The sequence below is a fragment of the Dermacentor albipictus genome, chromosome 7 (genome assembly GCF_038994185.2).
Source record: "Dermacentor albipictus isolate Rhodes 1998 colony chromosome 7, USDA_Dalb.pri_finalv2, whole genome shotgun sequence".
Taxonomy (NCBI): domain Eukaryota; kingdom Metazoa; phylum Arthropoda; class Arachnida; order Ixodida; family Ixodidae; genus Dermacentor; species Dermacentor albipictus.
The window spans coordinates 22372110-22386508 of record NC_091827.1 but is presented as its reverse complement, the minus strand read 5'-3'; the positions used below and the strand labels follow the sequence as shown (position 1 = coordinate 22386508).

The window sequence follows — 14399 nt, the reverse complement described above, 5'->3', positions numbered from 1 at the left end:
TATTTTTGTGACGTGCAGAAAAGAATGGCTCTTGGGTACGGGGTTATCACGTGCCAAAGCCACGTATATTGCGAGGTACGCCTTAGTGTATTCAGTTTTGCAATCTGAGTTGCTTTGATGCGCACCGAATTCCAAGTACACGAGCATTCTTGGAAAATGGGCTAAGTGGGCGAGTTTGCGTATAGCTTAACGGTTTAGGAAAGCGAAGACGGCTGGTGAACGCGTCAGCTAATGCACTGCGTCCTTTCCGTCGGTGCAACTGCCATCGAAGTTCGGAGCAGGGTCCTTCAATATTTCCCTTCTGGTCAGTAAACTTCGTCGAAAGTTTCAGATATGGAGAGGAGGTGGCCTGAGAGGCACTGATGATAGTTCAAGGGCGATAATCTGCCACTCTGCGATGGCCAGGTTGTGTGGTTTCACCAAGAAAGGGGTCTCTCTCCCATTTTTTTTTTCTGCGTGTTCCAAACTCGACATGAACCGGGAGGTTTGTTTACTGAGCGAGGCGTTTGTGCTTAAATTATACACGGCAGTGCTGTATGATAGACGTGCACCCACCTCCGTTCTTTCTTCCACTTCCTCCACCCCCTCCCCCGTCCTCAAGTCGCATTCCTCACACTACATGTTTCCATCCATCTATATATTTATTTACCCTATTCTCAAATTGCTAAGTTAGCTGAGTTGGTTTAGTCAGTTATATACAGTTTAACTAAAATAATTATATAGATAGATTACTCACTAGATATCTTGTACTTCTGTAAATAATTATTTGGTTAATTAGTTCGATATTTGTTAATTGGGTATAAGTTTAGTTAGTTGACCGATACGATGCCACTGGACGACGCTGCTCTTTCGGCTTAGACAATAGGTAAGACTTCAAAAAATCCTCGCAATGGCGTCTGCTGTGAGCTTAGATCGCTCACGCTGGAGCGATCAAGCGATGATACTGCAGAGAATTCAGTTTGAACCAACTAGCCTGCGAAACATATTTCCATCTAACCCATAAATTACGCATTGACGAACGTCTGTTTGGTTTCCGTCGGACAAGATAGACGGAAATGGATGGCATGCTTGCAACGGCAAGGGGTGGCGTTTTTCGTCACGACGGTATTACGAGACGCTTAGAAGCTTCCAGACTTGAGCGGCTGCCTGGTGTGGTGTGCCTCATTAAGATGTCACCCTCACCCAACGTATTGTCAAATCACCGTCTGAGGAGGACAAATGCAACGCTAAATGTGACATTGTGTGTATGTGACTACGCTTACGTGTGTTGCATGCAACTGTAATGGTCGCTATGGAGAGTTGTACTTCTGAACCATGTTTCCACTGCTCCTATTTTTGTATATTCTTTGCATTTATTTGTTATTATTTGTATTATGCCAACCTGCTTGGTAGTCGGACTTCAGTGTGTTCTTAATAAAATAACTAAAAGTAATTTTGTATGTCGCCCGACGAAAATGGTAGATTTTAAAGTAGCACGAGTCAAATGGGAGATGAAACCTTCCACGGATGTACTTTATTGGAGACAACAAAAGCACGCGTATATTCTGCGACTTCGGATCATAGTGAGACGGACAGATTGACGGAAATGCGGACACAGGAAACCCACTTACGCACTCGTAGCTGATATCACAGTAAACACAATGGTGCCCAATCTGCGCGATACCTGATGCGTGGACGTTTGGCTCGACGCGGTTTCACGTGCGCGAGGATATCCGGCGCACAATGGACATGCTGTGACATGCTGAGTTGATTGTGGTGAATGATTTTTTTTTTGAGGCAGGTTGTTTTGCAGTGCTCACGAATAGTTTACCCATTCTCGATAGCGCCTCGTTTCGTCTTTGAGTCCCACCTCCCTCCTCACCCTCTGACAGGACTGACGACTGTGCCGCTGGTGGAGCGCTACGACATTGCCACCCAGCACTGGTACACGGCTCCAGAGATCGCCATGAACTGCAGTGCGTCCGCGGCCTGCATCGTTCACGACGTCGCCAACCCTGGTACGTGTCGTCCACTGTCACCGCAACAATCAACACCCTTGTTGTGTGTGTGAGAAAAGTTTTGTGGGCTGACAATGTTACGTGAGGTGTAACTGGGAAGAATTAAGAAGCTGGTGACCGAGTCTATAGCTATAGAGCAGCGGCGTTGAAAGCGGACGAGTGCCACGGCATAATAATAATAATAATAATAATAATAATAATAATAATAATAATAATAATAATAATAATAATAATAATAATAATAATAATAATAATAATAATAATAATCAGCCTGGTCCTGGTTACGCCCACTGCAGGGCAAAGGCCTCTCCCATACTTCTCCAACTACCCCGGTCATGTACTAATTGTGGCCATGTCGTCCCTGCAAACTTCCTAATCTCATCCGCCCACCTAACTTTCTGCCGCCCTCTGCTACGCTTCACTTCCCTCGGAATCCAGACGTAACCCTTAATGACCATCCATTAGTGCCACTTAATGACCATCCATCAGTGACCATCAGTACCACGACAACAGCTACTAAAGGCGACGATGGCGGCGCGATGACCTACGCGTCAAGAACACCCGATTGAAGGCGTCGCAAACGCGTTTTGGGGCGCCGATGGTACAGCTCACGCGCGGGGACGTCCTGTACTCATGTTCACTATCTTACGCTGCGTCTAGCTTACGCTGCAATCTATCCCGTCATGTGATATGTTTCGTGCGTTCACCGCGTAAAGGCCAGAATACATGGCGCGAACTTTCACGACGAAGTTCGGGCGGCAGAAAATCTGCCGCGGCGCGACGCCGTATGTTCGTCGGGCTGCGCTACATGGAGCGAAGACACGGCGGCCGCTGCCGGCGACTCGCGGCGTTGTTATCAGTGTGGCTAGACGAGGCAAATGCGCTGTAGTGAAACACATGACACACACAAAAAAAAACTTTAACGACAACTATTATCGCTTTTGAATTGCAGAACTCTCTAAAACGCGTAAAACTTTGTTTAGAAATGATTTCTAATATTTTTTATGTGTTTGAGGCATTCATGTGCCGATGTAGTGTAAAGAAAGCGGCGATGCTATGCGTTGTGGCAACACTGGGCGGGAAGCGTAGTCGGAAGTCGGGGCGGATAGTGAGGCCCGATTGGATCGCTTTGGGACGCCGCTCGTTTGCCGCTTCCGGTATCGTCGACGCCCAACGAACTTTTCTGCGCCAGCTAGATCGGCGGCGAACGACGATGTCTCCGCCGCCGCGCGTTGCGCGTGCGCCGCCGGGCGTCGAACGCCGACTATTCATCGCATATTCGCTCCATGTATTCTGGCCTTAAGGCCAACGTCTCCTAGATAACACAAGGCCGGCGCACTCCGATTCCTGAGGTCATGCTGCTACCTTGCTCGACTGCCGTACAATCTGACGGGGATGCTCGCGAGTTAGCCGCGGCGATTTTGAGGTCACCGTTTTTTGACACGCTGGTCTTAGCAACGGAAATTTCGGTCCAAGTAGCACGATCTCATAAAACACGAGTGCACAAGTCTGCTGTGTAGGAGGCGCTGGGAAGGCCAATTACCTCTTTTAGGCACATGTAATGCCACGCGAGAACTTTGCAGACGTCGTGTAGATGCTGCGATGGGGCACTCGAGAATTGCAGCGCTCTTCTGCCGCAGTCTTCTGTTCCTGTGGCGGCTGCGTTAGGAAATGCGCAGAGCTGGTAAATGTTAGTTTTCTTTTAAATTTCATTTTATTCACTTCCTTGTCGCTTTTTTCCTTCTTTTTTTAAGCACTACCTAAGCAGACGAATGCAGAGAATGATGCTACAGAATGCACATATGACAATTGGTTTACGTGGTATATCACCCATAGTGCGCCCCGCTGGCGTGCTCAGTAACGGCTTCGTTCTCTAAAGAAACTGTCCACGAAACAATTGCTGCCTAAATAACCTGACTACAATAAAAACTACGCCTTGAAACGCATAATGTTTCTTTAATAGAGCCAAGCTTTCTAGAAGTGTTACGCTCTTTGCTTGCATTGGAAATCAACGTCCATGGTTTCTGTGCAATTCTTTCCTCTAATTCTGTTTTCCGTCTCAAGCACATCTTTCTTTCTTGTCTGCTTTTCTTTTCCTCTCATTCTTTTCCCTGTAGCCTTATGGATATAGGCCTCCACCACGTCTCATTCACGCCGCACAGAACACCTCGACTAACCCTGACGACCGGCAAGAATGCCGTCGTCTTCCCAGTAACGCCAGCGCCGGAAGGAAGTATCGCCCAAGAAAGTCTGCAGGAAAACATCGAAGCGAGAAAAAAATAAAAAGTACAACGTCATCAATAAAAAAGGAAGTGCCTTCAGTTCTTTTCACAAACTGCTCGTATTAGGCAGCGAATAAGGAATTCTAGCAGAAAACTTCGATTATAATCGTTAGCTTCTTTGGGCGGTGTATTAGGTTAACCACACTTAACTGGAGCGCCGACCTGCAGTACAGCGCTCATGTTGCTCTGCTTGACGTCCTTGCTTTGAAGTTCGCTGCCATATTCAAGCATATACTATATACCACTGAAAAAAAATCTTGGAAAATGCGCAGAGCTGGAAAATGTTGGTTTCTTTATTTCATTTTATTCACTTCCTTGCTTTTTTTTTTCCTTTTTCTTAAGCACTACCTAAGCACTACCTAAGCAGACCATGCTAGCACCTGGTGGTGTCGCTAGGAAGTAAAAGAATCTCTGCGCACCGCACCTGACATTTTTCGGCCATTTTCAACCTGTCGCTGACAGCCACACGCGATGGGCAATCGGGCTGGTTGTTCCCTGTTCGCGCCCTGTTGTACCACAGAGAGACCAATCGGAACACGTGGTCTCGGATTCTAGAGGGCTCGTCACGGCATGCCTTCGTATCCATTGTATCTACGCTACGTAGCAGCGTGGCCTCCGACTCCTCGACGCTCATGCCCGAGGAGCCGAGCACTAGGTTCTGGCGCACGACACTGATTTGCTTTGCTTTTGTTTTCAGCTTCAGTATAAAAACAGGCCATTGGCTTGACATGCGCATTCCTCTTGCCAAAATAAGGTGTTTTAACTCGAAACCAGGATTCTACAATCGGCTACGACGCCTGAACAATAACAAACAAACGGCTGTTGAGGAAGGCCGACAAAAATTGTCTGTGACAATCACGGAAACGCTACCAGTTATGCCAAAAGGCGTACCAATGTATGCTAAAAAAGTGCGAGACGTACCTGTTTTGTAAATGACATGTCGTCCTTGCTCCCAACTAATCCGCCATGTTTTTGGCGCGTTCTAAACCTGTGCAGCATCCTGAAATTGCACTCAGCAGTCATAATGATGACATTTTCTCCGACTTTGAAAGTTCCGAATTAGTAAATAATGCTTATTATTAAACGATGTTCATTATCAAATAATATTAAACTCTTTTCCGCCTCTGAACATCTCGGGTTTAGCAGCATGACACCTAAAATATCTCACCTAGCCACTCGCCCATCCTCCCTTGTCTCGCAATCATTACCACCCAATCCCATTCCTCACGGCTGGTGGAGGGTTAAAGTCATTTCAAGTTTCAAGTCAGGTGATCGCTCTTTTCTGCTCAATTATCGCGCACTTAATCTCTTTAGCTAATACAATCTGTAACTATGGAAAGATTTTTTACACTCAGGTCATGAACTGCCTTGAGGAGCATAGTATTATCTGTAAGCAACAGCAGGGTTTCGACAGAATATTTACCTGCGGCACTCAGCTCGTTGGTTTTGTACATGATTTACGCTCGGCGCTACATTATGGTTTTCGAGTTGACGCTATCTTTCTCGATTCTTCAAAAGCTTTTGCTCGTATTGCCCACCACAGGTTTATACTAAAAGTAACACAGCTTAAGTAAAACTCTTGCTCGGCCTAGCTGGTTCATGCTTGAATGAGTAAAGGCAAAGCGCGAAAGACCAGGACTGAAGAAGGAGAAAAACGACGGGACCGGCGCCTTAACACAGCTTAACATGTCGTCCGTGGAATACAGAATTTCGTTCGCACAGAACACAGTTCACAGACGTTCGTGATTGTCATTCATCTTATTTGGACGTAACATCACGTGTCTCTCAGAATAATGTTCTAGCCCCGGTGCTTTTTCTATTTTATATTATTGACCTGCCTAATTGTGCGTCCTCTCGTATTAGAGTTCTCGCCGACGATTGCCTACTATACCATAACATGTGAAGTGATGCTGATAATAAACTGCCCCAGTTCGACCTTAATATTTGGTGTACCACATGGTTAATGAAGTGAACAAATCCAAAACAAAGTTCGTGTCATTTACTCAACATAATGGCCGTATCCCAACATCGTACGTGCCGAAATTGAACTCGGTACTACATGTACGCACACATCTTGGAATTCACTTTCAGCCAGATCTAGCATGACATTATCATACGGACGTCACCCTTGCTTCAGCTAACCTTTCACTCGGCCTTATCAAACATTCTCTAAAGGATGCCCCTCCCCAGATGCGCAAGCTGCGGTTCATTATTACACCTTTTCATCCAAAATTGGGTACGCCTCGGCCATTTGGGATCCAGTTCTGGCCTACCTTACTCATATCATCAAGCCCTCGCAAAACCATGCTGTGCGCTTTATTTTTTCTGATTACTCGTGTCCTTGGGGTGAAAAGGAGGGTATTGTCAAGGACACGAGTCAAGCTCACTAGGCCTCAGGCACTGACATTCAGACGGTTGCAGACAGAAACTTATCCCAACCTGTTCACGTTACATGCGATATATCCGGAGATTTACACTGATGACGCGTGCCCTGCTTGCGGGGATAGATCAACACTTTCGCACATGCTCTGGGGGTGTATCTCTATAGCAAGCCCTGACCTCAGCTCAGCTAGGTGGGAGGCGGCCCTCCGCAACCCACTCCTGGCTGAGCAACGTTGGGCTGTCCAGCAGGCCCACGATGCGGCTGGCAGGCTAGGACTATCGGTCCCGACGTGGGAGCGGCCCGCGACGTGCTAATACGCGTTCTGCAGGACTGTAAAATAAAAGTTACTCAATCAATCAATCAATCAATCAATCAATCAATCAATCAAATTACTCGTGTCCTGCTAGCATCACTTCCCTAAGAGATCGAACTAAATTGGAAAGCACCATCGCCGAGCAGCTCGCCTTTCGCTTTATCTTAAAGTTTAACATCATTCAGTTCTTTCTGACGATTTCTTTCAGTCCCCTGCAGTCATATATTCTCCCCGCGATCGCAAGTGCAAGGTTAAACAACCGATATGCCGACCACACCGTTTTGCGAATTCATTCATATCACGCCCTATCCACTTCGAGCAAAATTCCAGGAGCTGCTGCACACTGAACGCACTCTCTCTCTCTCTTTTGTTGATCCCGACTATGGAGGCTTCTCTAACTGACAGGGGTTTTCAAGAGGTTCATTTCAAGGCGGTCATTTCAAGAGTGATCGCACTCACTAAACTAATTGATTCGTGTTCACTGCTCACGCTTTTTTGCTTTCACAGTTTCTTACACCCTGAGATGCATTGTACCACTCTTCGATTCACTTGTTTTACTTGGCAACTTGATTTTTGGTGAGGTGGTGAGTTCAACGTATGAATTACACTTCTTCTCCTACAAAATGTTTCAGAGCTCCGAGAGGTGAAATAAGACCCATGGTCGGATATAAGTCGTTCAGGTAGGCCGAACTCAGTGATGACCCTTGAAGGCATCGCAGCGCAGTTCCAGTGGGCGTATCACGCGCTGGATATTGTCCGCCAATACACGAAACCAGTGGTTCCCTCCTGAGCTTCTCACTAATGGGACAACATGCTCGTGCACATAGCATCTTATCCCTAGAAAAGAATAGAGTCGTTAGTTTAACCTATAAAAAATTAGTTTTCTGTTTGCTTTTTAGTCAATTACATTCATCCGGAATGTGTTACTAAAATGTGTTCTCTGAAAGGTTGTCTCCATTGTTTATAATACTACATATTTGCCCCTTTGCCCAAATTGAGCCTTTTTGTGGGCAATGCTTTGTTCAGCATAATGCGGAATGAACCTCTTGAAGACCCCTGTCAGTTAGAGAAGCCTCCATAGTCGCGATCAACAAGAGCGGGAGGGAGAGAGAGAGAGAAAAGAACGCAAAGAAAGGCAGGAAGGTTAACCAGGGATAGTTCCGGTTGGCTACCCTGCACGGGGAGAAGCATTGAGGGGAATAAAAGAGTGAAAGGGGGACATATAGAGAAAGAGAAACGAGCACGAACAAAGCGCGTACACTATAGAGCGGTAGGGGGTGGCATTCTTAGAAGTCTATCGGGAAGCCCCGTAGACCGCAGGAACGTTAAAACGCGAGTAAAGCCTTCAACACGGATGTTCGTTCAGAGCAGTGACCTAAAGCTCTGAGTTCTGATGGTGGACAATTGTCCAACTAGTCCAGTACTCTGCACATCACTTGTCTCTGGACAGTATATCGCGGGCAGACACAGATAGTATGTGCGAGCGCCTGATCAATTTTCCATGGGTCGCACATGGGGCTGTTGTCCATTCCAGTAAGGAAAGCATACGAGTTCGTAAAGGCAGCGCTAAGCCACAAAGGGTGCAACATGGTCTGTTCACGTCGTGGTAAGTCCTCCGTGCATCTCAATGGTACTGTGTTCCATAAAAAAGCACGAAACCTTATTCACCAGTCACTGAAATGTAGATGGACCGTTTCTTAGCCCGAACCCCATGGTGTTGGGGCTAAGAAACTGGGCAGTTTGAGCGTATGCATAAGCTCGAACTGCCCAGTTTCATAAGGAGTTATAAAGGCAGTCCTTGCCTGCGATTACTCACCGAGTGGAACTGGAGGCACTCGCTTACACGGAACCTAGATATCTCCCCAAGCAAGCCCAAAGTCGAAACCGCGACTTTTCTCTATCGCCCACGGGATACGGCTGATAGCCAAGGCAATTCCGAGTCGAGAAAAATGTGTAAAAGCATTCTGATGCGTTCGCGCGTTTGTGAACGTAAATGAACGTCCCAATCATCTCGAATGAACGAGTCAAAATTGTTCATGCGTGCCATGTCTACATGACTGCGGCCAATTAGGACTTAGCAGTGTCATGTGTGATTGCACAAAATACACAGCTAGCGATTTGCGCAAATGAAAGACGACGACGCTCACTGCACGAAGAGCTCGCGCCTAGGTCACGCGGCACGTGCACTGAAGACCAAGTACCAGCGCTGCTTCTAGTGTATTCTTTTGTCACAAAGATATACATCTGCAGTATTTTCTCGCCGTTCCGCAAAAGGTATGCAGCGCGAATGAAACGCATGTTTATAAGGCATTGCTCTTTTTGCATGACTTAGGTGTTTCCGTACCAATCTGGTTAGGGAAGTCTGCAAGACTCCCAACCACAACCCGCTTGTGCGAACAAAAGGTGTGCTTTAATTCCATTTGATGGTTATCACTTTCGGCGCCTTCGTACGCAGGTACTCCGGCTACTACGCGCTGTTCATTCCCACCAAGGAAGCCATGGTTAGCGAGTCAAAGCAGAAGCCTCAGTGGGCTTCGCACATCCGAGAAGTCGAGCTCCTCGTCGACTTCGCCTACCACACTCCCCTGTGCGAAAGCATTGGCCTCTACAAAGTCTTCAAGGTGCTCGAACTCACCGAGAGCCCCAAGGTCAGTCGTGCGCAGTTGAGCGTTGTCATCCGCACACCTGCGCTCTATCCTGTTCACTATAACCGATCAGCTTTCTAGGCCATGGGTGAAGGGCACATTTTTGGTCGCGTTGATTATGGAAGCGATCTGTGACAGCGACAGCTTGAATTTTTTAACCGTGCCGATATAGATATCTAGGGGAGAAATGCGCCGTATAAACTCAGCCTGAAAGAATCCTACACTGCGCTGTCATTTGCCCCTAAATCCAGACACTCGTATTATTTCCAATTCAATGTTATTGGCTAGGTACCATCATGCCAAGTACAGAAAGCCGTCGGCATGGGTCAGCCTTCAACGAAAGTGCTGCGTCTGCACAGACGCTGGTGGCTGCCAACGATTTATTTAGAACACGCGCAAGAAAGATAGCTGCAGACAGTAGCTCAGGCGTTGGCTAGCGTTCGCCGCGTGTGGCGCACTCGAGCCGATTCGTCTACAACTAGCACTTGCACTTAATCTTTGTCCTCTTCTGAGAAGACGCATCAGATAGGAATCCACGAACTTTGCTTTACGGGATATCCACACATCCATCCATGTACACAGCCGGTTGCCCACATTGTTCCCGACACTCCTCCCTATATCACGTCACGTGGGCCTGTAAATTCCACCCAGCTTACACTCCCATTCCCTCCCGTGCATCGGAGACCTAGGAAGCTGCGCTACTCAGCTCGCATTCAGACGACCAAATTCGCCTCTCTAATTGGGTCATGGCAGCTGCGGCTAGCACTGGAGCCCTGGACCTAGCGCTCCACTCACCTTTGGACATTTTTTGTATTACAATAAAAGCTTATACCGTCGTTATCGCGCCGCTGCTAAGCTCGAACGCTTAAAGTGTGCGTACGCGATGCTCATACCAGCAGCTGAAGCCAGAGCGCTGTCATGGCTCAGGGAGAACCGATGATGAAAACAAATTTGACAGGGATGGCGAAATAAAAATGGGGCCCCCCAAGTCCGGGGCTTCTGTGACGTCTTCGGCAATGGCCCTTGCCCGTAGGATCAGTGACCGGTGGGCCTCTGAGCCGCCATTGCGAAGGACACCTTCCCACTTCTTGCACGGCTACCGCTGATAGCCCGGGGCTCTATGACCACCTCGGCCTACTCTTTCTTATTTCCTCGTTATGTCCCCCTGCCCTCCCCAAGGTGCTGAGCCGTGCTTCCTAAAGGGTTGAAAAAAATAGCGCCTCTTCCTCTTAACAATCGCTTTGTCTCTCTTTCCCGCTGCTCTGCGGCACTGAAGGCAAGAAGCATACAGGGAGAAACAGTGGGCCGATTGAAACAGTGCCTATATTTGGCTTCCTCGTTTTTGGAGCCAAACGCACTTCGCATTTCTGCAGGTCTTGTAATCCTCCACCCACGGACCGCGCTCGCGTCGTCGATAGTAGGACCGCATGACAGCGCCGTTGGGGAGGCGTTCGAATAATCATTAAATGCGCACTTGTGTCGTGTCTTTCTATAAGCGCAACTTCCAGGCTGTGACTGAGTCGTTCCGATTTTAAAAGCATAAGCACGTAAAAACAAAGGCCGCATGCTTTGATCCATTTTCTCAGCAGGCACGCAGACCATCACTTCATCGTACATAATGTCAGTACAATTGAGGAGCATTAAACCGAAGGTGTAGGCTGTTAATTGCTGACAAAAAAGCACCGTAACTGGAAATAAATCGCACAAGGAGACGAAAGGAGTACCACGCCACTTGAAAGAAGTTACGCACGTATACCGTGTTTCCCATGTAATGTTAGCGAAATTGTTCGACGAAAAACAAGATTAAAAAGAACACGGCGCAGGATATAAGTATAACACCAACGGTGTTCTGTCGTCAGTGATCTGACGACCGAACAGTGTACGTCCTAAAATGGTGTCTTGCAACGTATTTTCTTATCTCTTTTTTGTTGAACTGCTTGGCGAACCTTAGTTGGGACAGCCTACGCATGCATAGTCACAGTATTGAGCCCGATTTTAGTACTGGTGAGCGCCTGTACCTCTCAGCAAGTAACTCTTAACAAAAAATACTGAAACAGAGGCTTGTTTAAACACTGACACTACCATCCTTCAGCACAATACGCAAAGGCAAACATGAAGTCTTCACGATTACTAGTTTACCCCAATAGCAGCCGCTCTAGCGTTGGAGAATATCTAGGAAAAAAGTTTGTAATTTTCTTTGAGAGGTAGCAACTGTTTCAGGCATTGCCATTTGTTGGGCGTGTTGGTAAATTGAAAGCATATTTAGCGCCAGCAAACAAGGACGTACGGGCGCATTGTGTTGTTGTAAGCGCATTGTGTTGTCGTCTCCCTTACGTCCTTGTTTGCTGGCGCTAAATATGCTTTCAACTGTTTCAGGTTTTAAGTGAATTTGTATCACACGTCGATAATGAGTGCGGCATCTCTTTCTTACTACAACCGGCCTCTAGCCTCTTCACAATCATTATTCAGAATTCCCGGACATGGCTCGAGGTGATGCTTTTAAAAAACGGTTGTGTGAACCGGGACGCTGACACCTTGAATCTTCGAGCCTGCGTTGACATGTTGCGTTGCTAAGCTTTCACTACCACCAAGCCATGCATTTCGCATGCACGCATAAACTCGTGGCTTTCAAGTGTTATCAAAAAACAAAAAGAAATGACTGTTCGGAAATTCGGAAATCTAAATTGCAACAATTACCGCATTAAGGACGTCCGAAACCACGACCCGATGTACAACCTATCATTCGCACGGTTGGTCAGTGATCGCAGCGCAAGTGAGCTCTGTTGAATCTTGCGTGTATGTAGCATTATTTTCTATATATGCAGCATAACGTTGCCCAGATTGACGTCAAAAAGCGCCGCCTTTTAAACAGCGGGGAACACCATTCTTAGCATTGTGAAACATAGTTCCAGCGCACAATGGAACAAGGACGAGGAGAGAAAGACAACACGAACGCCGGACTTCAACTTCGTGTTCGTGTTGTCTTTCTCTCCTCGTCCTTGTTCAATTGTGCGCTGGAACTATGTTTCACAATGCTAAAGCCCAGCTGTCCATACTTAACACTATTCTTTTTTTTTGTATGTGGCGCAGGTTTGGAAGGACAGAACGCCGGCGGAGCTGCGTACGATCGTCGAAGATGACCCCCTGTACGCTTCCAGCGAGGTGGAGGACACGTTCGGCGCCACACTCATGTGGCTCTCCGCCAACGTGGATGAGAGGAAGGCCTACCTCGCTGAGTTCCTGCCGCTCGTGCGCGTCTCACGCTGCTCCGTCACGTGAGTGCACCCCCTCAATGTAATCTGCGATTTTATACCTGATGAACAAACAGCAGTCGGGCGTTGGCATCCATGTTGTCGCGCCATAAATTTCAGGTAATTTCATGATGCCCGGGTGAAAGACTAAGCTGTGGCAGTGTAAGGTGACGGGCACCGACCCCCGTCACCGGCTCAACATGAATCTTATTGGCACTGTTTACCTCGATGTGCCCACAGCGGGTTACTGTTCGTGCTTCAACCAACATTACTTATGGACGCTGCCATTTGCGATTTGATGCCATAGTGGTGTTGTGCGGTACTATTTAGAACGCAATAAATCGATTGCACCAAAAATTAGGTAGATGTGCACTCGTTTTGATGCCCATCGCGTATGCCTGTTCGTATTTCTATTGTACGGATAATACGACCTTCGTGGAAGCTTCTTCATGGAAGAGTCGGGTCGAATAAGCTTGTCGGGCCAAATTTCCGTCCTCTGTTTTGTGAAAACGTGTTGAATCGAGGCGAATAGGCTTTTGGTCGGGTCAATCCATAAGAAGTTGGTGAGTCGACTCACTCCATGTGGCATGTACACGCACTCGAGAATAGACGGCGGCCGAGAATTCAGTAACCACGTGGAAAAGAGTATGCAGAGACACTTTGTCATTTTCTATGGTGAGATCCTTCCTCTGGCGTGGCCTTCCCTTATACGGTACCGGTCATGAACCCCACTGAGCCGGGGCGAACGGGACCGAATCAGTGAGCTTTCTCAATACAGAATTTTAGTGCGGCCGGTATTCCGGCAAGCCTGGGCGGTTTGCCGGATGAGCGGGGCGTAAACGTGAGCGACCAGATTGGTGGCGTCAGCTGGTGGTGCAAAGCTCAACCACGTAAACACTGAGCCAATTACTATATTCTTCTTAGCTGGGGGTAAATTTTCTACAGCGGTGTAATCGTGTTCACAATTACGCCACTGCCGAAAACTTGCGCCAGCAGCGAAGCAGAATATAGTAGGTTACTGCAATTTTAGGTCTGTGTTTATCTGGTTGAACGCTACACCACCAGGTGGCTGCACCGCTCCAGCCAGTTATGTTTACGCCCCCGACCATCCAGCTATCCACCCCCGTTTGCCGAAATAGCAGACACGCTAAAAGTCCCTAATCTACCCCTTCGCGTCGAATGCACTCCGGTCTGATTCTCTCAAGTGGGGTTCGTTTGCACTCAGAAGATCCAAAGTTTACCCGTTTGCCCTCACTTTATAACACCATCTAGAAATGACCATTCTGCTTTATTACCATTGGTGTCTGCGACGTATTTATGGGATGTTATGAGGTTGCAGAAGATTACATTACCCGGTTCTGATAGCGTCAGATAAAAGATTTGGAGGCTAATTTTGCTCAATAAGATCTTGCTGTATATTATAAACAAAACCTTAACATCTAGCCAATTTCACGAAAACCTTCCAAGTCTACTCAAGCCCGCACATAAAAAGGCTTAAAGGAGAGATGGTGACAACTATGCACCTATT

General features: G+C 47.4%; 1 protein-coding gene across 1 annotated transcript in view; it reads left to right on the top strand.

Moving 5' to 3' along the window:
* Positions 1–14399, top strand: part of LOC135915662 (kelch-like protein 10) — a 42511-nt gene that overhangs the window by 25551 nt on the left and 2561 nt on the right. Inside the window, exons 13-15 of the mRNA XM_070521312.1 lie at positions 1872–1997; positions 9431–9623; positions 12711–12895. Of these exons, the coding sequence (XP_070377413.1) occupies positions 1872–1997; positions 9431–9623; positions 12711–12895 (504 nt within the window). The remainder of the gene's footprint in view (positions 1–1871; positions 1998–9430; positions 9624–12710; positions 12896–14399) is intronic.